The 23,354-nt window shown below is 45.3% G+C and overlaps 1 protein-coding gene across 24 annotated transcripts in view; it reads left to right on the top strand.

Annotated features, from left to right (window-relative positions):
- CADPS (calcium dependent secretion activator) overlaps positions 1 to 23,354 on the top strand; it is a 207,016-nt gene that overhangs the window by 63,657 nt on the left and 120,005 nt on the right. For all 24 annotated transcript variants that reach the window (XM_068202133.1, XM_068202137.1, XM_068202141.1 and 21 more), the window contains exons 4-6: positions 7,886 to 7,966; positions 12,177 to 12,413; positions 14,696 to 14,817. In XM_068202133.1, the coding sequence (XP_068058234.1) occupies positions 7,886 to 7,966; positions 12,177 to 12,413; positions 14,696 to 14,817 (440 nt within the window). The remainder of the gene's footprint in view (positions 1 to 7,885; positions 7,967 to 12,176; positions 12,414 to 14,695; positions 14,818 to 23,354) is intronic.

Below are 23,354 nucleotides of genomic sequence, written 5' to 3'. Positions count from 1 at the left end.
TGTGATTTTTTTTCATGTTGTTGAATGCTAATTATTTTTAAAAGAGGTGGCTTTTCTGAAATGCAGTAGTAGATTAGATAGGCTTGATATGGCTAAGGATTGATACTGCTTCTGTTCAAAACCAGGAGATTCTCTCTGAGGTACACTTCTCTGAAACCTTTGAATGACTCAGAGCACAAATGTTTGGGCACTGCTCTAAGAAAAGCGAGGAATTGACCTTTTAATTAGCATAATATAGTAATTTAGCATAGCAATAGTGATTGCTTATTAATCATTTATAGTTGTTGTTATGTATTGCTCAAAGGGACGTAGAGATGTGATGTTTCTGCTCTGGATTTTGATAAGCTGATACCAATTAGTGAGCAGCATATTAGGTGCAAGTCAGAGGGACTAAAATAGCTGCATCTGCAGTGGAAGGCAGTTCCCTTCCAGTTCTCTGTTGCTGTAGGAAGGGGGTCTGATGGTGACCTATACAGAGACTTCTGTGATCCTACTCACAGGTGAGACTAGCAGCTTCAGCTGCCACCTCCACCATAGGATGCTGTCCACTGAGAACATGTGGCAAACTCTTTATGTGCTGGAAATTTGCTGCCTAGAGGTTTAATTCTCCTGACTGCTTTCTCCCTGACCTCATGGGAAAGTTTGCTGCCTCAAACCAGTGTGAAAGACATCAGCCTGTTCAGGAGGTCAGTCTCTTTAGATCTCTGGTTGAGATAAATCTAAACTTCACAAATACAAAAATGAACTGTAATGAGCAGGACTGCAATCTTTGCTATCCTAGTCCTTGAAAAGTGGGAGTCATAAACTTCTCTTTACATTCCCTTGGCCTTTTTTTCTGCTGATTTAGCATATAATAGAACCAAACCGTTGCTGTTTCATGGCCATTTCCTGCTTTGCCAGTTTTTTACTCAGAGCTTTCTGCAGAAAAACAATTATTGCCTAGACACCATTGGAGATGTTCCCACATCTTATTCTGTCACATTTAATCCTGCTGAGTGTCAGGGTACTGCAGCTTTGCTGGACTATGTCCTCATACAAGTTACTTTAGCTCCAAAAGCCAAAGCCCATTTTGAATTAAGCAATGAATGTGTCTACCATTAAGCTTTTAATCAAAGATGAGGATTTGAGGATATGTAGATCCTTCTTCCATGACGGATTGGGATGAATTAATTGCAGCAGATTCTAGCTGTAAAACTTATTTGGAACTCAATAGTAGTTTATTGCCATATTTAGGAAATTCAGATGATTCTCTTTGCATTAACTGATGTAAAATTCAGCACATGATAAGGAAACACAGGCAAGCTAAATGTACCTCAGGCAGCATCAACCAGCCAGTGCTCCAGTTTCTCTCATGGTGCCATAGCTCAGCCTATGCTGCCTGCACGCCTCCAAGCATCCTTATGCAATGCCATAAGAAGATGGTATTAAGGCATGCTCAGAGGTCAGAGCCTCTGGACAGCTTTAGTTTTCAATCCCTTTCAGTGTCATACACCTTGCACGGATGATCTTGCAGAGGGATTTGCAGGGTTCAAAAGTTCTCTGGCCACAGATGGAAAGGGCGTGCCTTCCGAGTGGACATGCTCTGCCATCCCTTTTCTTAACAGCTTGCAAAACATTTGCAAAGGCAGGCAGCACTTTTTCTTCCCTTCCTGTTTTGCTGAATCTAGTTTCTCATTTACTTTGATTTATCATTGCACATAAATCTGGAGGTATCTTTGCACAACCTGCTGGAAAGAAGCATGCTGGGTTTGCTTGTCTCAGCTTTCCTCAGCCCCACAGTGCAGCCTGGCAAAGCTGTGGAGGGGTGTGGTGGTAGGCAGGTTGGGAACTGAGAGGGCATGGAGAGATATCATCTTTTTCTGCACAGGATCCATGCCTGGCACCTGCCTGCCCTTGCCATGGCACCAGCTCATGCTGGTGATCCATTAGCACTCTGCAGATGAGCAGTGGGTACCCATGGGTGCTGCTGCCAGCAGCACAGAGGACACGAGAAACCTCTGCCTGCACGTGCCACCAGAGCTGCTCTGGTGGAAAATCATCTCAGTTCATGGGATAAACAGCTGTCTAAGACAGCACTCAGACCATGGTGAATCCCAGGGTGGACCTCTTGACCTCACCTGGTGAAGCAGGTGTGGTCGCAGCATCCACAGGCAGATGTAATGGGTGAGAGCCTGCACATTCCTGGTGGCTGCTGAGGCACAGAGATATCTTGCAGCACTCTGAGATTCACACTGAGGTGGGGCTGCTCTACATCCCAGGGAATGCTTTCACCAACTAATCTGGTGCAACCCTAAAGTTTGTGAAGCATGAAATAAGATTTCTCTTTAAGACAGAATCATCAGCCCTTACTGAATTATCCAAGTCCTTCCTATTGTTTTAAATCAGCCTCCCAGGACCCCTTGAGTGCTCTCATGCAGAAGGTGTTCATTAGTTAATCTTAGGAGTTTGCTGGGATAGCAGGAGCCAGCACCTATCCACAGCAAACAGCAACTGTGCAGCCCTTACTGAATTATGGAAATGACTGAATCCCTGCAGCGTAGCCTGTTTTACCTACACATGAACAAAATAAGGTAATCTCCTCCCCAGGGGAGGGGGTTTGTCACATTTTGGGGTGCTGGAACCCTGGGGTTATGTGAGGAGCTAGGGCTGATGGGAGGGAAAAGGAACATTTTGGTGAGGTAATAGGCATAGGTTCCTTAAATTAAGGGGAACTTTTATGTTGAACTAGGAAGATTCTGTGTGACTGAACCTCAAAGACTGATTTGGGGAGCTCTGACTGGCCAGAGGAAAGATGGCCTTAAGCATCCCTACTGTGCAGTTGCACTAGGAGGTCAGTCCCCTGGAATCATATGCCACTGCAATCCTAAAGGCTGGTGAAGAAGGCATGTTCTACAGGTCCCTCCAGGTCTTTCAAAATCCTCTCTGGAACTGCAGGAGTGAAAGTTGTTGAATCCATAGTTGAGCTATGCAGATGCTGCCGTGGTTGCTGGTAAAGGGAGGTACCTGACATGGGGAAGCTGTCCCTGCTTCTGTTTCAGATCCCAAGGCAGCCAACAGTCTGTGGGTTGCAGTTTGCTGCTCAGAGGGTGAGCATGTTGCCCAGGACATTAGTGACTTACCCTTCTGGGGCAGCTTCGCATCATTCGTGTTCCCAGTTTAAAGGAAAGTCAGAATCCCACCTGCAGCTGAAGAGGGAATGTTCAGACCCTCCTCTGCTTTCTGCTTCAGACTTGTGGGAAGAGGTCAGGGCCTTGAGCACCAGACTGCTGCCATCCCACTGCCCTTGGCTGCTTGTAGAGAGGAATATTCACCATTAGTGGGAAAAGGAGGCTGCAAAGCAATCTGTGACATTGACATGGAGCATATGTGTGCTACATGGTGCCACTGTGTCCTGCCTCATTGCACTTTATCTCCTAAAACAGCAGCTTTGTGGTAAGAAACCAAGGGCATCCCTGCCATGAGTCACTTTGGGGGCCACGTTCCTTTCAGCTGGAGCACTCCATGATGCTGTTGCCACATGTTGTGAGTACTCCTGGACTGACAGATTAATTATTAATTGATGTGGCTTATGAATTTTTCAGTGTTTTCTCACACTGCGCATCACAAAGTGAAACCACCTTTTATGAGACAAAGATCTCTCCTAAAGCCCTACATCAAAGCCGCAAAATTGTCATCCATATTGTGATCTTGTTCAGCCTTCACCATGAGCATGTTTGCTTTGAAATACTTAATCAACCATTTGCTGAGCTACAGAGCTCCCAGCATGTTAAAAGATGAGTGCCTTGAAACTTTCTCTTTGAGGCACTTGGCACCTATAACCATGCACAGCGTATGCATTTGGCTGCACAAATTATTTTGGGAGAAATTAAGCCAGGCTTAGAAAGAACATGAGTGGGTCATGGCTTTTGTCTTAGTCCTCCAGCCATGGAAAATAATTCAAAAAGTGGCATTTTCAGAGCCCCCAGCTGCATGGTGGTGTACTGGATACAGGGATGGAGAAAATTAATGTGTCCCAGCCAGGACAGTGTCTGCTCAGCAGCAGCCCACCTGATCACCTATTCCTGGGTACCAATACTGCTGGAGAGGAAAACCAGCACAGGCAATAGCTGAGGATTTCATTGAGACCTGGACTAAATGCTTTCCTTTCCAGAAGAATAAAAGCCAGGTGTATTTCTGCTCTCAGTGCAGCATAAAGCAGGTGCTGCAGCTCAGCATTTGTGCTGCCAGAGCATTTAAAATGTGTTTTTCCAGAACCCTGTTGCAAAAGGCTGGTCCTCTGCAGGAGCACGTGTCGTGGGAGAGCCAGTGGATCCACCACCACATTGTAACCTTTCACAGCGGAGGGGACATGCCCTGGGACAGGCCCCAGTTACTCTTCAGGAACAGGGGTGTTGTGAGATCTGCTGCCTTTGCTGGGAAGCAAGAGTCAGCATTAGCAGTGGCTGGCAGGGAGGGATTAAACTGTTAAATGGACCCGGTGGTTTCTGGCTGGTGCTGATGGCACTTACACCAACGGTACCTGTCACATCCACAGTGTAAATGCCAGGCGTTGAAGGATGTATCTGTATGTTGCATCCTGTCATTACAAACCCTCTTAGCTTCCAACAGTGTTATTTCATTATAAACCCTTGTAGTTTACAGCAAAGTTATTCCCAGCAGAGCTGAGCTCAGAGCGTGGGTTTGCTCCTGTGCTGTTTCACTCCCTGTGTCTGATGGGGCCATCAGTCCGTGTTTGGTGGAACAGCCAGATCCACTGTGCTCTTACCAGCCAGCCAAGGGCTGTGTACAGCATGCCACTTGTGCCACCAGCATTGTCTCCAGGCCGGGGGGGTTTGTCCCATCTGCAGCCCTCACTGTGGTCGATGGCAAGAGAGCTGTGCCCTGCTCAGTCCCCAGGCAGGTGAGTGGACCTGAGGTGTGAATCTGAACCAAAGTGCTTTGTGCACAAAGCAGGAAAGAGGAGGGCAGCCTGGGCTGCTCCAGTGGCTCTTTCAGAGCCATGGCAGCAATTGTAAATGGTTTGGCTTTAAGCTGTGATAAACCAAAGCTGGAGTTTTCAAATATAAACACTTCAAATAAAACACCTGGACTCCAAAAGCATGGGGGTTTAAAATCCCCTAAAACCCTTCATGTCCTTGCACTGCCTTTGGCATTTCCTGGTATAAGTAGAAATGAGCCTGGGCTCTTGGCTTTAAAAACACCCAGCTCAGGCTGGGTGATGTGTGGGTGATTTCTGATGCAGCAAACACTTCAGATGTGGGTTTGGTAAGTGCCTGTGCATCTTGTTGAAGATCTTACAGACTAATTAAGCTGGCTGGTTTGTGTCTGCTTCTGCCTTTCAAAGATGTGGAGGGGTTATCTCCCATCCTTTCAGGATAACAGGAAGAAATTCTCTCTGTGAGTTTGTTTCAGGGGGATGGAAGCAAAGGATAGCTTCTGCAGGCCAGCGACTGGTTCTTACTGGCAATCAAAACTGTCAGACTCTCATGAGGAACGTTTTAAACCCATTTCTCTTATTTACTAGTGCCCACTAAAAATTATTCCTTATTAACAGTTTTTAGGTAAAAAACCTGTCTTCTTGCAAGGTCTTTTTCATGCAATTGAACCCTCACCAGGGGTTAGAATAGACACCTGCCCTGCAATGCCTGCAGTGATAGGCTGGCTGCAGTGCTGGTCAGTTTGGGGTTCCACTTAAAACCTAATCTACATATAATTTTTAATTTTTATTCTTTTGCTTTAGTAACTGCTACACCAATGTAGATAATCTCTGCAGGGCAGGCAGAGAGAACTAATGTGGTTGTGGGTAGACGTATGAAAACATCTAATTTACCAGCAGGCAGTTGGGTAATGATCAGTTGAGAATTACGAATTATGTAAATCATGTATTTGTGGCATGCTGCTGAAGAAAAGCCCAGTGCATATGACAAATCATGTATATACTGAAATCTATAATACTTTTCACATTTAATTGACTGGGGCAACCTTATGATTTATATCTTTGCTTTATTCGCAGCATACCCATAACATAGTCATAATGCAGAACGAAACTAATTCATTTTCTCTTTGACTTTTTAAATCATTTATGTATTTGGCTGTCAAGTACTTGAATATAAAGTGGGCATGCATGTGGCAGATAATAAATAGCTGATTCTCTAGTTAAGAAATTGAGTTTTAATGATACTAAGGTCTGTGTTGCCTTATTTGGTCTTGCTCACATGGTATGCCTCACATTTGCACCTTTCCTTATTTCACAAGCAAAGTATATTTTATGGGTACCAGCATTACTCTCTTAATGGCTCTATATAGTGTTATGGCTGTGTAAAATGTACTCTGCTTGCTCTGATGGCAGCAGGAGCCTTTCCCAGACACAGGAGTCCTTTCCAGGCACAGCAGGAGACAGTGGCTAGGCTGTTGGGCTGCTGCTCTTAGTCACAAGAGATTTACTGGAAGGTGCCAGGAGGACAGACAGGGGCTGTCTCATTAGTACCATTCTGTAGACAACCAGAAGAAAATGTTATTTTGGCTACTACAGACTAGATTGCTTTCCCAAAGAGCAGTTTTTGCCATGGAGCTATCATGCAGAATCACTGAAAATACATCCTGGAATGATTTTTTTGTTTGTTTGTTTGTTTCTTTTAAATACCAGGTTACTTGGCTTGGCGTCATTACTTAGTCTTGGGAAGCACAGCCCTGGAAAGTAATACCTTACCCACTCAACCACAGCCAAAGAGACTGCCTAGGCTGCTTGTTGGCTCCTAAGAAAAATAATCTTCTGCAGTCAGATCTTTTCTGGACACCTGTGGCATCACTGGAAAACATCTGCACAATCAAGATAGTGCAGAAAGCATGAGGCAGTTTGTTGGCTCATTATCATACTGCAAAATCAACCCTTCTCCACAGCAGCATCCTCAATTTCTAAATTTAGCTCCTGAGTTATTTTGGGTAGTGTGTGATTAACCTCAATTACTGTAGCTCAGATAGAATTCAAATAATGCTCTGTCTTTCAGAATTGCAAAGAAATGAAAATCTGGGTCTGTACATTTCCTACCCTTAATGAAGCAGCTCCAAGAAGTGCTTCCACACTGGTGCAGGATAGCTGTGTGGTACATTTGTTCATGAAGAAATTAACAGGGGCAGCTGATCCTGAAGGATGCTGATAACCCATGGCTCTGTATTGGTGCTGGGATCAGGAATATAAAGATGAACCACACGAGCAGGTTATGTTGTGCAGCTGGTGTGAATGAAGCCATTGAGGCTTCAATGGATTTGGATCACAGTCAGGACACTTTGTAGTTTTGCTGAATTAAATCCATAACAAAGGCTTTCAAAAGCTAATCAAAAATATGCTTTCCATCAATCTTAGCCATAGTCAGTGTTGGCTCTCTGGAAAATCAGTTGTGAAGCAGCATGCAGAAATAACACCTGCACCTGTGCAGGTCTGCGTGAGCGTGTGTGGCAGAGGGGAGGCACAGGATGTGCAGGCAGAGAGATGAGGGGATGCCGTGGAGAGCAGTGGATCAGGGGCAACGTGGTGTTTCAGCTGATCCAGTGAGCACCAACAGATGAGCTCATCATTCATCAGGCTGAGAATCAGAACTTTTGTCATCACTGTAGCTGTAACTTTGCAGACTACGCTGCACCAGACCGCCTCAGGGTGAGGATGCTCAGCCCCAGGAGGCAGCAGGGCAGACATCAAAAACTGTCTGTCTTGGACTGGTGAACATTGTGTTTGTCCTTTGTGGGGGCTTCTGTTCCAGAATGTGGCCCCTCACCACTCGCTCTATCAGCAATGTAATACAGGTGGTCAGCCTGAAGAACTGAGCTGCACCTAAAGATGTTGCATTGGTTAATTTTTCACCTTGATTTGCCTTTTGTTTTTGTACAGCTGGACAACCCTGATGAGCAAGCAGCACAGATCAGGCGCGAGTTAGATGGACGTCTCCAAATGGCAGAACAAATTGCCAAGGTAAAAACAAAAGTCTGTTATTAATAACCTCTTCATTTAGGAGTATACAAGGAGTTTGATGTGGCCCCCAGGTCCTGTCATTCTCTTACAAGTTTCTTCTCACAACAATTACCAGTTAAAAGTGATCAGATTATTAGCTGCAAACAAACAAGATGAAGCTGTTCTGATGTGCATTTCTTGGTATGTCCTGATGAGCCGGGACAGTTTAGGTTCCTGAAAAACCCCTTGTGAATCCTCAGAGGTGTCGCATTTCTATGCTAGACAATAAGGTGGATGTAAGGTGTGTAAAAAAGGAGCCAGGAATCATCCTAACGGGATTTGTGGTTTTTGCTGGGCTGATAGGAGCCACAATTTCCTGCCTGTGGGTAAATGCTGCCTCAATAAAGATCGTTCAGATGTATTGTCCCAAAGAAGTTCACACTGTGCATGAGAGCAGTCAGGCCATCACTGCCCCCTTGCAGATATTGCTGCTGTTCAGAGCAGTAGGCACGAGACCTCCAAACAGCTTTGAAAACCAAGCACTCAGCTAATCTCCCTAGAGAGCCTTCTGTAAGGAGCCATCTCCCTCGGAGCAAATCACACCCACACAGTGACCTCCAATGACCATAGATGATGGAGAGGATCCTGTTGACATCAGTATGGAAGAGTTTTATCCTTGCCTCTAATCAGATGCTCTGAGTCACTGATAAAGCCCTAATGGGACTGAAGTCATTTGGAATGATCTATCTGGCTGTTCTTGATAATCAAGAAACCATTACTACAAGGCAAAAAAAAAAAATTAATCACAGAGACAAGCTCAGTCTAGGGACCTGCCTTTCAGCAGCAGTCCTCCCAGCACTGAGCTGGGCCCAAATTAGGATTTTTTATAAGAAAGGTAATATCAGAGCTGTTTGCAATCACACTGATATGCCTGGATGTGAAAAGCAGAGCTTATTGATTTATAGTCAGGCATTAACAATGATGCTGGTGGAGCCTGCACAGCTCCTCCTCACTAACACCTCTGTTAAACATCTGCTAGTTTCCTCTTTGGGGACAGAGGCTCTGGTTTTCCCCACTTCACTGATAAAATTAGTGAGATGGCCAGGGACCACATGGCCAATCAATGGTGCAGCAAAACAGCAAACTCACTGGAGCTCTTTTGTTCAGCATTTGGCCCTTTGCCACTTAATTCTTGTCAAGAAAGCCTACAGTGCTTATTTGCAGTTAAATGTAAGCCTCTGCACTGAGGACGGCTGCTCTGGTTCTGAGATGGATAGCCAGGCCCTGAGAAAAAGATGGCCTGGTTTTGTTATTTTGTTTTCTCTTTATGGTATGTAGAACAACAATATGCATGATTCAGTAGCAGCCAGCAGAAGCTGCAGCTTCATGAATTATTTTTTGCAAATGAGAATTTGCCATTTCCATTCTTCCCCCAAGGATGCTGAAAACAAACCATGACACTGCTGGCTGTCCGAGAGAGTCGGGGGAAGCTCCTCAACAGAACCTGACATATTTCTGTGCAGAATTCAACCTTCAAAATGCAACAGTGCAGCTTGGAGGTTGGTTTAGAGTAAAAGGGACTTACCTGGGTTTCAGTTGGCAGCTAGGGATCTTTAATCTCCATCATGGAACTGCAGCAGACTTCAGAATGTCAGGTCCTGCCAGCATCTGTCTGCAAGAAACCTTGTTCTTTCAGGTCCCTAAATACCATATTTTGGAGGCATCCGAATGACCTTTTGAATCTTCTTCTGTAGCCTCCTTTCTGGGCAAGGCTGCTTTCCCTGTAACAGAGGGCAGGTTTACAATTCAGCTCAGTGAAAGGATAGCATTTCCATTTTTATCTCCAATTTGCAGCTTTTAATACAGATTTGCTGCACAGGGAGGCTTACAGTGCTTGTGAAACCAGCACTGAGGTGTCTGTCTTGGAGATTCCATGCTCGAGGCAAATTAATGCCTCGTTGTTAAATTAAGAAACTCACACTAGAACATTTGCACTTCAGAGGCAGCAAAGGCTGTGGAGTCTTAAGGGACCAGTGGCTCTGCAAGGCGTCATCTGAGCTGTTGTGTGACCTTGAACAAGTCACTGTTGTGCCAGCTTTCCTGCCTCTGCATACCAGGACACAGGTCTGGGTCTTTTTGCCTTCCCATGTGCCCAGGAGAGTGCAGCTCAGTGCAGCACTAGGGCAGTACCAAACAAGGTCCCCCCCGAGCCTGACTCCATCAAAGCACATCAGCCCAGCCCTGGAGCCAGGCGGCTTGAGGATCACGCTCTGTGGCAAGCAGATGTTTTAAAGCTGACTCTGGACAGGCTTTTCAGTCTGTGTGTTGTACTTTTCCAGCAGCTAAGTAGAGCAGCATTACAGCTGAGAGCTTAGTGATGCCAAGGCAGACGTATATTTTTCTCTGCAGTGGCAAGTGCTCTGCTCTCCTGTGGTGCCTTTTCCCCCTCCCAGTCACCTGGCCTCAAGGACTAAGAGGAGCACTTGTAGGAGCAACTAAATGAGACCTTGTGGTGACACTGGAGTGATATGTCTGTCTGGGGCTGGACCCACTCTGCTCCAGTCTGCTGGACAGGTCATTCCTCAGTGTCCAACTCTACCTGTCTCCATGCTTGTGCCTCTCTCCCTATTCCTGATCCTCTCTCTGCTCCCAGTACATGGAGAGGTGACTAAAGCCCTTTCTTGCTGTTGTCTGCATCTCTTGATAGTTTCTTACTCCAGACTTCCCCCAGCTTTATCTCCAGTCTGATAGGTGACTTTAGACCACATCTGCATCTCTGCATTTCCAACACCAGCTAAATAGTTCCAGTTAAACTGTTGTGCATCACTTCAAACTACATTTTTAGTCCTAATACAAGAAGTTGATGGTAGCACATAGTGAAATGTCTCAGTCCTTGCTGCACTGCTGAAGAGGTTTGTGAGGGCAGTGCCAAAATTGCAGTCCCTGGAGAGATGGATGACAGCAGGGTAAAAAAAGCAATAATGTCTGAACAATGATGTCTGAACATCATTGCTGCAGCAGTTCTCAAAATCTACAAAACAGTTCCTTTTTTTTTTTTCCTAGGGGTGACTTGCAACTTATATAATACACAGACAATACAGGAGGCTGATTAGGTAGTTTATTTCACTGTAGGTCTAATTTACAAGTGGGAATTGCTTCCCAAGATTGAGGCTGGAAACAGATTACTATACTTCAGCTGCTTGGCGTGAGTGCTGCTGTGAGCTCTGCTTGTAGTGCGTAAGATCTTAAGGACTGATGCAAAAACTAGTGCAGAGGAGAACTCTTTCAGCAGCCTGATGACAGTCTTCTAGAAGAAACATGACCTTGTTTTCTCTTCTAGCATAGATTTTACAAATGACTTTTTACAATGTTGTGAATTGCCACCAAGATTGTTTGCACATCAGCCTGTTCCCTGGCTGCAGATGCTGCCTCACTGTCTTATGCCTTGCACAGCGTCTTGTAACCCACTGAGAGACATTTGAATCCTGAGCAGATTCAGGCCATGGGAGGAGTTGTCAGAAGATGTAGGGCTCAGGCTGGTGATGAGCAGCAGTTCAAAGCTGAGAACATGCATTGGGGAACATCGTATTTTGCTCTCACTGTCACCCTTGGTTTTACAGTTTAAATTTGCTGCTGACAGCAAGTAGCTCTGGAAAGTCTCACAGTGAAAAGTTATCTTCTTGGGGGAGGCTCAGGCCTTGGCAAGTAGTAGAAAGGATGTTTTACCCCTTCTTCCAGTTAGGACCAAACATTCCTGCCCACACATGGCTAGTTTTCCCTCTTTGTGCTCCTTTCACACCTAGAAACCTGATTAAGCAACCGCTCAGAAGTGTTCTAAAAAGAGCTAGCGCAATTGGAAGACTGGAAAACAAATTTCTTACTATCAGCATCCTCTGAATCAGTAAGTTGCTGTTGGTCACAAAGTTCAGTTGAGATCTGGCCTGGAGTGTTTGTAATTGAGGAAAAAGCCTATTTGTAGATAGAAAATTCAGTGAAATGCAAGTGCATGCAAGATACAGGCAAGTTGGACAAGTACCAAGTAGTAATTCTGTGAGAAACTAGCAATAATGTTTCTACATTACTCAGGGGGAGGCTGTAATTTATCATCTGGTTTGTAGGAGCTCCCTGCTCACAAACCTCTGCAGATGCTCTTGGGGGATTCTCCCACTGCAACAAGCGGCTGTTGGTTGTCACAAACATTCATTCTGTTGTGTTTGTTTCCAAATCCAAGGAGCGCAAGTTTCCAAAGTTTGTGTCCAAAGAAATGGAGAACATGTACATTGAGGAGCTGAAGTCATCTGTCAATCTTCTGATGGCAAACTTGGAGAGCATGCCTGTGTCTAAAGGAGGCTCTGAGTTCAAGCTACAGAAGCTGAAACGTAGCCACAACACCTCAATAATTGACATGGGAGAGGAAAATGAGAACCAGCTTTCCAAGTCAGATGTCGTGTTGTCATTCTCCCTGGAGGTAAGCTGCATGCACACAACAGTGTGCAGAATTCATGGGAGTAAAGAGCACAGCAGCCAACTTCTGCTCAGTTCATATTTAGGTTAGGTGGAGAGAGGTGAGTAGAAATCACTCTCTGTTTACTGGAAGCTTTGCCTGTGATTAAACATCATGTCCTTTCTGGTGTCTCACCACCTTGTTGGAACAATCTTTGTGATGTTCACTGTCTGGCATTTGTGATGATGTATATCAAATGGCTCAGAAATCTGCATTATTAACTGATCTCTTCATGCAGTTTGTTACTGAGTGTAGCCCAGTAACCCTGAGCCTGTATTGTCCCCAAAACCATTACAATAAAGCAACACTGTAAATATCAGCATCTTTAACTATTACCAGCTAGAGGGGTTGCTGCATTTCCCTGTGAAAATTGCTTCCTCTTTGAAGAATTGTGAAAAATTCCTGGGGTTTGAATTCACCCAGCAGATTGGTTTGCAGTTTGTGTGGAAATACTATGCTGTGCTGGGTTGCTCTTTGCTCTCTGTTGCATGCTGACTTTCTTCCCAGCTCTCTGCTGAGCAGTTTGTCTGTGCAGCCCAGGGGAAGGCAGGGTGCTGCTGCTGCCTCTGACGCGGGCTGCCTCAGTCCTGGAACAGTGTTGCTCAGTAGCTGTTTTCAGCCAACTCAGTTGTTTTGTGCAAACACATTTGTGGTCTATTTGTGGGCATATTTACTTCAAGGAGTCATCAGCTCACCCCTACAGAATTGTTGTTGTCTGTCAATGAGTGGGTTTATGTTACATTGTCAAAACAACTACCAGGATGGAGTCAAAAATATAAGATGCAGAAAAATCAGAAAATGCTGGTTTTGTGTAGTTTCCTGTTTATTTCTCTTCCTACAGGGTCTCCTGTTATACATATTATGCTAATGCAAAACTTAATAACCCTGGTTGTCCAGTCTCAGAATTTAACTCATTGTGTCTGAAACCATCTTTATAGTATTCAGTTCAGTCTTATTTAAAACTACGACTGTGAACCCAGAGATGGTGCCTTCAAGAGCAGCATCAAATAAGCCTGACTTCCAAGCATTCCCATATGGAGGAGCAGGGAGCTACCACAAAGCTCACAAAGTAGCCCCCCTATTGCAGAGGCTGTGCAGCGTGCACAGCTGTGTGTGAAGGGACACCCTTACAGCAGGGTGTCACAAATGCTCTGCTCCAGCTGAACCCCATCTGGTGGGAAGTCAAAGTCCGGTGAAGCACTGACTTCAGGAGCTGGCAGGTCTGGGCACTGCTCAGTGCACAAAACTCCTGCTGCAAGAAAGCTTTTACCAAAAATGTGCACTCATCAGAGGCTTTGTGGAGCTCTGTGTGCCAGGGAGAGGATCCTCAGCTCCAGACAGATCAGAAGACCTGAGGAGAGGAATTTTAAACCCCTGTGTGTATACTACATAAATAGCTGTAATAGAACATGAACAGAAACTCCCACAGTGATTCTTGTAGAAATGTTTAAGGTGTGTGGTTAATGGGATTAATCACCTTTAAAAAAAAAGAAAAAAATTAATTACCTGCAAGAAACTTAGGTGGTGATTTCTTAATTAGAAAGATTTTCTATAAGCAAGATGAAGGAAGTTTTTTTGGGTTTTTTTTTTTTTTTACCAGAGCTGTAGAGTGGACAGGGGACAGCATTTTAAACTGGAAAAGGGTAGATCTAGATTGAGCATAAGAAAGAAAATGGTTTTGATGAGGGTGGTAGGAACAGGGAACAACTGGGACAGGGAACAGCTGGGATATAGGTGTTTCATACTTGGAATTTTTGAAGATCAGGTTGGATGGGGCTCTGAGCAACCTGATCTACTGAAAGATGTCCAGGCCTCAGCATGGGGATTGGACCAGATGATCTTCAAATGTCAACCCCAAACCATTCTATGATTAATATGGAAAATATGCTTTTGGCACAAGATGAGTAGTTGTGTAATTTTTTTTTCCCTGGATTTCACATATTAAGGCATTTCTAGATGAGGACCATGTCTCTGAAGCCCATCTCCTGAAGCTTGGTACAGCCCTGGACACCCAAGGGTTTCAGTGAGCCCGTGTGCAGTCAGAGGGAATCCCGGTCTCCATACAGACCTGGCTGGCTGCCACAGTCCCCACTCAGCCTGGGCAGTGCCACCATCCCTGCCTCCTGCCCCTGTGAACATCCAGCAGCACGTGAAGGACCCCAGCACTGGCTGACCCCATGGGTTCAGCAGCCACAGCAGGGTCTGAAGGAGGCTGCTCCTCTTAATTTCTCCTTCTCTGCCTGCAGGTTGTCATCATGGAGGTGCAGGGGCTGAAGTCTCTGGCCCCCAACCGCATCGTGTACTGCACCATGGAAGTTGAAGGTGGGGAGAAGCTGCAGACAGACCAGGCTGAAGCCTCAAAGCCAACGTAAGCCTTGCTTTGCTCTTTGATCTCCCCACCACGCTCTCCTCTGCCCTGTCTCTGCACTGCTGAGTCACTGCAGATAGCTCTGGCTCCTGCATGGTGAGGGCAGAGGGGACTCTCAGAGGCAAAGGAGAAACATGGCCTTCCACACATGCAGAGTGTTGTCCTGCAGCTAAAAATGGCACATAAGCCCTGACCAAGGGGAATGAAGTGTTAATGAGAGGCTTATGTCTCGTGTAGCCACAGAGAGATAAACTTGTGCCTATGCATAAGTGCTTTACTAAATAGGGATGGAGTTAAGCATGTGCTTAGATAAGTACTTGCCTGAGTGTCCATCTGAACTGGTGCCATCAGGTATAGGTACATCATCTTGTCCTCACTGTCAGGGTTTTGGCAGTCCTACGAGAAAGAGAACAGCTGGCAGGGACACAGTCTGGCAGCCAGAGGTGGAAGAGGGGATCTGGGAAAAGCTTCAGATTACTCAGTTAAAGCTTTATCTGAGACCTCTCTGGCCCAGTCCCATTCAAGGGCAGAGTCTTGTTCTGTCCTCTTTGACGTCGTCCCCAAATCCTCACTTTTGACCCCATACTTGGCTTTCTTTTGTCTTATCTGGATGTTGTTAAGTGCCTACCAGTAGAGATTGGCCTTTTTTATTTGGAAGGAGAAAATGATGAATGGGTTATTTCCTTTCCAATTTGTGGGATTAGTTAACTTGAAACACTCTGGATTCGAGGCAGTGTTTCTCCAGATGACTGCAGAGATTTCACACTTAAATCAAATTCTCAATGCACTTCCTGACAGTGGAGAATTGCTAAGGTGGTATGAAGCCTCCTCCAGGAGTAGGGAGCAGTGCTATTGTGCTCATATCCCATTCCCCGTGGCCAGTCCTCAGAGGTGTTTTGCCAGGAACTTCCCAAGCTCATGGAAGGAAATCCAGAACCACCTGGCTGCAGGACATGGCAGTGCACAAGCACTGCAGGCAGCCCAGGAGCAGTGGATGCAGGCAGGACCAGGACGGGCTGCCTTCCTTTTGTCACTGTCCTCTCACAGAGGCACAGAAATTGCTGGTGCTTCATGCCCTGTGCTGCACCAGAGCAGCAGGAATCTGCAGGAAGTGGTTCAAAAACAATATTCCCAATCAGGGAAAGTGCTGCAGCCTGGCTGACTTTTCAAAATGCTTTGAAATCTGCTTTAGAGAAGGAAGGAAGAGAGCTGAGCTTAGAGCAAAATTTCCATGCAAACTTAAAATTGTCACTATTTTAGGTATTCTTACTGCTTCATGGAGAAAGTTGGGCTCTATTTAGGGGAAATTGCTACTACTCATACTGAAAAAGCACACTTCTCCTGGGTTACAGGTACTTGTTTTGATTGGTCTGTTCATCCCACCTTTGCTTACAGGATCTGCCCTTCCACACACAGGTCTTCTTACTGCAAGATGTAGGACTATTTCTATGAGAATTTCTTTGAAAATAAGACCTGCAGGAGTGAACTCTTTAATTGAGTGGGTCTTTATTTATTATAATTAAATGTACAGTGCCTGGGCATGAAGCCATCAGCCCTCAAGAAAATGCAGCCAACACTGAGTGCTCTGGTGTGATAAAAGTCATGCAAATCCATCACACTCATCCTCTCTCTGCACTGGCTTCCTGTAGAGGTGTGAGCCAGGCTTCAGTTCTTCTGGATTGCTCCAGCACTTGGGCTAATACCTGTGGAAATGGCTTAGGAGGGGAGTAGGTTTGACAGTTGTATTCCTATAGGGTCCTAAGACCTTTTCTTTCCAGAACCAAAGACCACCCAAGCTGAGGCTCTAGAATAACCTTCACAGAAACCAGAGGCCATCACAAAAAGCTTGTCCTTCTTTCCTCTCTGCATTAGAGGTGTTTCTTTCATCTTGCTTCCCCTCCCAGGCACAGCAGCAGAGATACAGGAAACCAAAGCTCAGTGAAAGCAATTTACTGTACCTAAGTTCTCTTGAGAAGGAAAGAGGGAATGAATCAGATGTGACATGTTTGTCATCTTGCTTAATACAAGACTTGAAGGCCCTCAGGTACTCTGGTGATGAGGGCAGTGGTAGAAGCAGCTCAGAGAAGATTTTGGTGCATTTTTGAACAGCGCTGCCTTAGAAACAAAGGATTTATGGCCACACAAAACAGCCTTTGGAGGTGTTAGTTTAGATGCTGACATCAGTCTCACTGAGGTCATTCACACTGTGCTTGCTTCTGTGCTTTTTGTAATAAGCAAACCACCCCTACAGAAAGGAAGCAGCTCAGTGAAAGCATGAGGGACTGCTCACTGCCCAGCATCTCAGGATTTTTGTGCTTTGGTAGGGGATGCTGCCTGGCCTGGGGGTGAAGAACACCTGGGGATTTTGAACCTCAGCACTATGAAACTGTAAACACTGAAACAAGTTACCTCTGTACATCCCAGAAGTTTCAGAGACTCAAAAATGTGGGTTAAGCACCTGTGCTCAGAATATGCAGTGAATGCAGGTCTGGAAACAGGAAGCATTTTTAAACTGTCAGCCTTGAAACTGTTTGAAATTCAGCTTTGCCATTGTCTGGAGGCTCTACAGGCTACAGAAGACTAAATTTCTCATAAGGATCAGGGGAGAAAAATTACATTTGAACATTAAGATTCACTGGAAGACTTCACTTTTCTATGACAGCCCTGTGTCCTGGGGTGGAGAATGTTAGGGGCCACTCAACCTTGTAGGACATATTTTTACCTAACTCGTGGAGTTGTTCACTATATTCTTATGTGTCCTTGAAATGCCAGCCCTGAGCTAGAGCACCCAAGTCACAGCACACTGGTGATGGTGGCTGCTGTCCAGCTCAGTGCCATGCCAGGGGTTCCAGCCTAGCTTCCACATCTCTAATGACAAATGGCAGTTCACCAGCCAGGGAAGGATTTCCAAAAGCACTGGTCTAGGTCCGTGCAATATTCTTCTTTCATCCTTCTGGTGCAAAATGGGGAGTTTTTGAGAAGAAAGCATCTTAGTGACTTTGGAGCTTGCATCCCATTTGCAGATCTTTAGAGAGGCAAGGTAGCAGCAGGCTTAGCAGCCACATGTACCCAGCCATCAGATGAGTTGTGTGCAAGGAGTGTGGGTTTGGGGACAATAGGAATTACTGCCCTTTTACTTCTTCTCAGGCTTCATGTTGGATTCCTGACATTTTAAGCCAAATCTCTTCATGTGATGATTATCTGCCCCAGCACAGATGCTAGGGATGGCCCAGTTCTAGAGAAAGCCAGACCTGAAATAGCAAGGTTCATTTCAGATCAGGCTTGCAGTGTTTTATTAGTAGTGCTTTTAATAAGTTGTGTAAGAAAAAGCTTTTGTGTATTATGCCCTAACATGCAGATGCCTCTAAAAGATATCTCAAATCCCAGTGTGAGAAGGATTTTACTGCTTTTCGTGCTGGAACTATTCTTGCAGATGTTTGTGGGGTTTATATCTCTCCCCACTTCCCTGTGTACTGGCCTGTGGTCTGTCCTCTGCATGTCTCCAAAATGCCCTTCCAGGAGCTGTTAGTAGTGCTGCTGTTTGTGCAGCTGGGAACAGGGTTGTCAAGGGGTTTGGGAATAGCACAAAAGATCCAGCCACAACCCCCCTGTCCTAAAGTCTCCAAAGAAACTGCTGGATCTATTTAAACAGTGACCTGTGCTTGTGGCAGTGCTCATGATCAGCATCTTACATCACCTTTCTCTGATGTGAGCAGAATAAAAGAAAAGAGACCCAAACAACAGCAAGGACCTATGTGCCTTGTGAATAAATGCTATAGGTTCTGGAGTTATTTTGGCACCCAGAAAAGTCTCATTCTCTTCTCTATCACAGTAGTGAAAATTGTGTGTCCCTGCATTGAACTGAGCTGAACCATTTGGGGTAAAAGCAGTAAATACTGCTGGAAAAAGAATCTTGCCAACCTGTGCATTTGGCATGCCAGGAAGGGGCAGGAGTGTGGGCTGCTCCTCTGGAAGTGTTTTCATTTTGAGGTTATCTGTCCCCCTTGCAGAACAGTCTCTCCAGTCCTAATGCAAGGGTTGTGCAGTAGCTCAGAGAATGAGAGGTGAGGATGGAGCTTGTTGTTTTCTGAAGGAGGAAAGACCACTTTTCATTGCTTGGGATTTTTTTCCATGTACTTTTCTTCAGCGTGTGCTGTAGGGCAGTGCTGGACAAAGGACACTCAATGGCTCTCATCTGACTCCATGCCACGTCTTATATTTGTCATGACCAAGGGCTTGAGCCTTGTGCCCTTTCCAGAAATTCACCCTTGATAAAGTAATGTCTTTGGTAAACTTCTAAACCTCTCCCATCTCCTTTCCCTTAGCCACCTCCCTAGGAGACAGGGGTGTCTGGTTTTATCTTTGTGCTGGCTCTGATGCTGCTCCCTGATTTGTTTCAAGGTGCTCTGACAGCTCTGCTGCTGCTTTCTGCTGTGACAGGCTGCCCTTGTTCAGATCCCTGCACCAAACCTCCAAGCTTATCACTCAGCCAGAGTTTGTGTTTCAAATTAGTGTGCCACATCCATCAGAGCCCTCTGCCTGACCATGAAGAGGGACAGGACCTGCACAGCATCCTTCTTCAGTGCTGTTTCGTCACCTTCTCCTTCTGGGAGATGGGCACTGAGCAGCAAGAGGAGAAGCCCTCTGGGAAAGGAGGCTGGCAAGCAGGGATGCTTTCTCTGTCTGCACAAGGGGAAAATCTGGTCTTTTCATTCAGGAATCCCCTGCCTCAGGCCATGGAGTTTGAAGTGATGCCCAGTGGCTTTGCACAGAGAGGGCTGTGATAGGAGTGCTCTGTTGCAGTCCGTGTTTTGCTGCCACAGTTTGCTGGGAGATGCTGTGAACACTCCCCTGTGGTAAAATGAGAAAAGTCCTTCTGGAATGCATAAATTTCAAATATTCCATATTCTCTATAACTAATTTGACTCTGCTAAACTAAAGGGGTTTATTTTGATGTGAGTGAGAGTAGAGTTTAATTCTTGGTGTGCATCCCTCAGTGTAGCTGTTGTTGCCAGGCCTGGTAGGTCTCTTCCAGACATGGCAAAGCTCAGGCACAGGTCCTGTGTGGCTACACAATTTTATATAAACATTCATGCTTAGGTTTGCATGCTTAGCTAAGCCCTGTGTAAGCAAAATTCATGATGCTGGGTAAAAAACAAAGCAAAAGGAAACTTTAGGAAATAGCTGCTTTTTCTTGCTTTTTTTTTCCTCCTCCTCACTCTTCTAATTGGCTTCAGCATTAAATATAAGCTGTCTTAATTACCCACACTGATTGGGTTGCTTTTCCAGTCACATTACTTCATTTCACAGCTGTGCAGATGTTTGCAGCTCTTTCTCCTTAGGAAATCTCTGGGAGCCATAGGAATGTGTTAAAGCAGGTGACTGGGTACAGCAAACATCAGACACCATTGTTTGTGAGCTACAGTCCTTGTTCCTGAGGTGAGGCTCTGAGCAGAGGGTCAGTCTGCCCTGCCCCAAGGCAGCTGTTGGGGAAATGTCTTCCAGGAGAGGTCTTCAGCTTTGGTCTCTGTGAGCATGGTGCAGATGCCCTGAGCCCACAATGCTGCTGGGCTAAGAGGTGAAAATAACATGGACAGGAACTTCAGGGCAGTTACTTTCAGTCCCTGTGTCTAAGGCTGGAGGGTAGAAAGTGGGGTCCAAATCCCTGACACAAGTTTTCTTCATTTACAGCTATTTAGCATGCCTAGGAGCCAGTTTTCTGATGAGGCTGTGCATGACTTTGCACCTGAAGGGTTCTGCTGTTAGCTTGGTTTCACCTGCTCTTCAAGTCCCCCTTTGTATGACAGTATTTCCATAATGCTCCTGAGATTTATGCTGTGATGTTCCCATTTCTGAAAGTGGAGTCTGTGGACAAGTCATTAAGCACAGCAAAAACTGCAATAAAAAGTTATTACCCGAGTGCAAGTATGTGATCTATTATGGGAAGTCTTTGTGCAAGTGATTTACTGCCCTTTTTAATTAGGAATTCAGAACCTTTTCTGGTGCTCTCTCATAGCTGTTCTGCAGGATTGGTTCTTACCCAGCTCAGCCACTGTGGGACAAAAATTCTACTTTAGATTAAGCAGCTGAGTTTTTCTCCAGAATAAAGGGAAGATCCTGTAGGGATTCCCTTACCCTGAGTGTTACCCAGACAGCCACACTACTTCTGGACAGCCATGGAATACTCTGCTGGGGCTGTGGATGGTGATCCCAGGAGGGGCCCTGTTCCCAAAGGTCTCGTGTTCAGTCCCTGTTCCCCTGTACCACGCTAGAAGCTCTGTTGAAGAATAATGAAGGCTTGTTTCTTTACACCTACCCCTTGTACTTGGTTTCTTCCAGTATCAAGTAAGTGCAAGCGCTGACGGTGCTTTCCCTGACTTTTAGAGCACACATAGCATTGCTTTCACATGGATTCTCTGGTGTCTAGTAAGGGTTGAGCTCATGCACCTTCTCTTTCACAGATGAATGTCTTGCTTTTCTCGCCAGCTGTCTAATTTCTTGAGTGTTCCTATGCACTTGGGAATTATGTATTCCTGTGATAGCACATACATTCAAATTTAAGTATTCCAGAAGGTGTGATGATGCCCAAGGCGATTTTCATCGACACCCGTCTGCTTCATCACTCCTATGCTTGCAGCCTTAACATGGGGATAGGAAAAACCAAAAGGACGTTGAAATGAGACTGAGACTCCGTGATCTGAAATAGTGCTTAATTACAAGGAGGACTGCAGAATGCAAGGTCTGGGGTACATTCAGTCATGGTGTTTATTGCTCATAGTTGGTGTTCTAAAAAAAAAATAAGCCATAAGCCATCCATGCCTTAGTGTAAGTCCAGCACATCATTTGCCAAGGGAAAGGCAGGGGATGAGGCATGTGAAAGGGCCCAGTTGTTGGATTATTTATTAAGTGCTGTGTACAAGTAGTGCATGTTATTATTTAATGAGGGGTGCTGCTATTCCTGCAAAGCAGAGTAGGGAGATAGAGGACACATTTTAAAGAATTGGTAGTGTGCCTGCTCCTGTCTGGACAAAGCTCTGGAATGGTGAAATGAGAAGACCAACCTTGTAGTGATTTTTCAACATTTTAGGTGTCCTTTCTGTGAAATGAAGGTAGAGTGTACTGGCTTTGCAAATGTACTGCATCTCCCAAGAAACCACAGAACTAAGTGTAAAAGCACTTAAAGGGAGCAAGGTACTGTTGTCACTACGTGGAGAAGACTGCTCATGGAGAGAGGAGCTTGCAGGTGGCTGGGTGGGCATCACCTGCTGAAATTGTCCTCTCATCCCCACTGACCCAGGAGATGCTAGTGTGAACTTTGTTTCTTGTGGTCAGAAGTTGGGCATGGCAAACCTAGGTGTCTGGCTGGATTTGAGCTTCCTGTCCTGGATCCTGGCTTAGAAAATATAAGACAGCAAAAATGGGAGTGGTGGCACAACAAGAGATGGTCTCACACTTCTTGTTCCTCCTTTTAGCTGATTTTGGAAGGGTGCCATTCCACTATAAAAAGGGGAGTCAGGGAAGCCCCTATAAGAGTATAACATATGTTGAGGCATAAATAAAAATCAGATTGGTCTCTCTTAGTACCTTGTGTTGTTTGCTGCTGTTGGCATTAAGAAAATATTTCACTGCTCTCTACTAAGTTTTATAAAGGAGGGTCTAGACTATGTTGGCACAAACCAGTAACCTGTATTTTCAGGCAGAGGATTTCTGTCTCCTTTTCCATGGTCTATGTTTGTGAGATACCAAGTTTATGTAAATCTAGCAGGGTATGGCCTTATTAAGTCCAAAATCATGACCAGGCCTTAACCAATGGCAGTCCTCTGCAGTTGTATTTTCTTCCAGGGTGACAAGATCTGATAGAAGTGATAATCATATTTGGTCATTCTGTGAAGTGAGCAGCTCCGTGGCTGGGTCAGTGGAGCATCTTTGGCCAAAGGAAACTTTGATTAGTGTGTGTGTGGCATTCAAGTCATCCTATTCAAGAAGTGGTCACAGCCACAGACAGTAAATGCACACAGGCATTTAGTGAATGAAGCTGTAAACTCATGCTGTATCCAAAGCAGATACAGTGATGGAGTACCCACAGTAGGCAGCCCTTGTAAAAGCAATTTTTCTTTCAGTTCAGACCTCCCAGTAAAACAGTGCTGGGCTTTGACTTCCATTTCCCCCTGCTGAGTTTTTCTCCCCTAATTGTGATAGTATTGAACAAGAGCACAGGGCATTTGAAAAGCAGTCATCATTCAAATCATGGAAAGTAATCATGCAACTTTTTTTTCTTTTTTTTTTTTTTTTAATTTTCCCTGTTAATACCCAAAAGATTGTGGTGAATAGCACTGCCACAATTTTGCATCCAAACCAGCTGAGGGATTTCTGCAGCAGAGTGCAGCCTGGGTTGCAGTGGTCCGGGAGGGGTGTGTGGTGCTGGGCTGGGTGCAGGCATGGTGGAGGGACATCTCTGGGGCAGGAATGCCATCTCGTGGCCATAAATAGCTATTATGTGATTTTAAATCCACCTCCCATCCCTTCTTCCTTCCTCA

Source organism: Anomalospiza imberbis, chromosome 11, assembly GCF_031753505.1.
Source record: "Anomalospiza imberbis isolate Cuckoo-Finch-1a 21T00152 chromosome 11, ASM3175350v1, whole genome shotgun sequence".
In the NCBI taxonomy this organism is placed as follows: domain Eukaryota; kingdom Metazoa; phylum Chordata; class Aves; order Passeriformes; family Viduidae; genus Anomalospiza; species Anomalospiza imberbis.
Note: the sequence above shows the minus strand (reverse complement) of the source record. Positions and strands in the feature narration are given on the sequence as shown.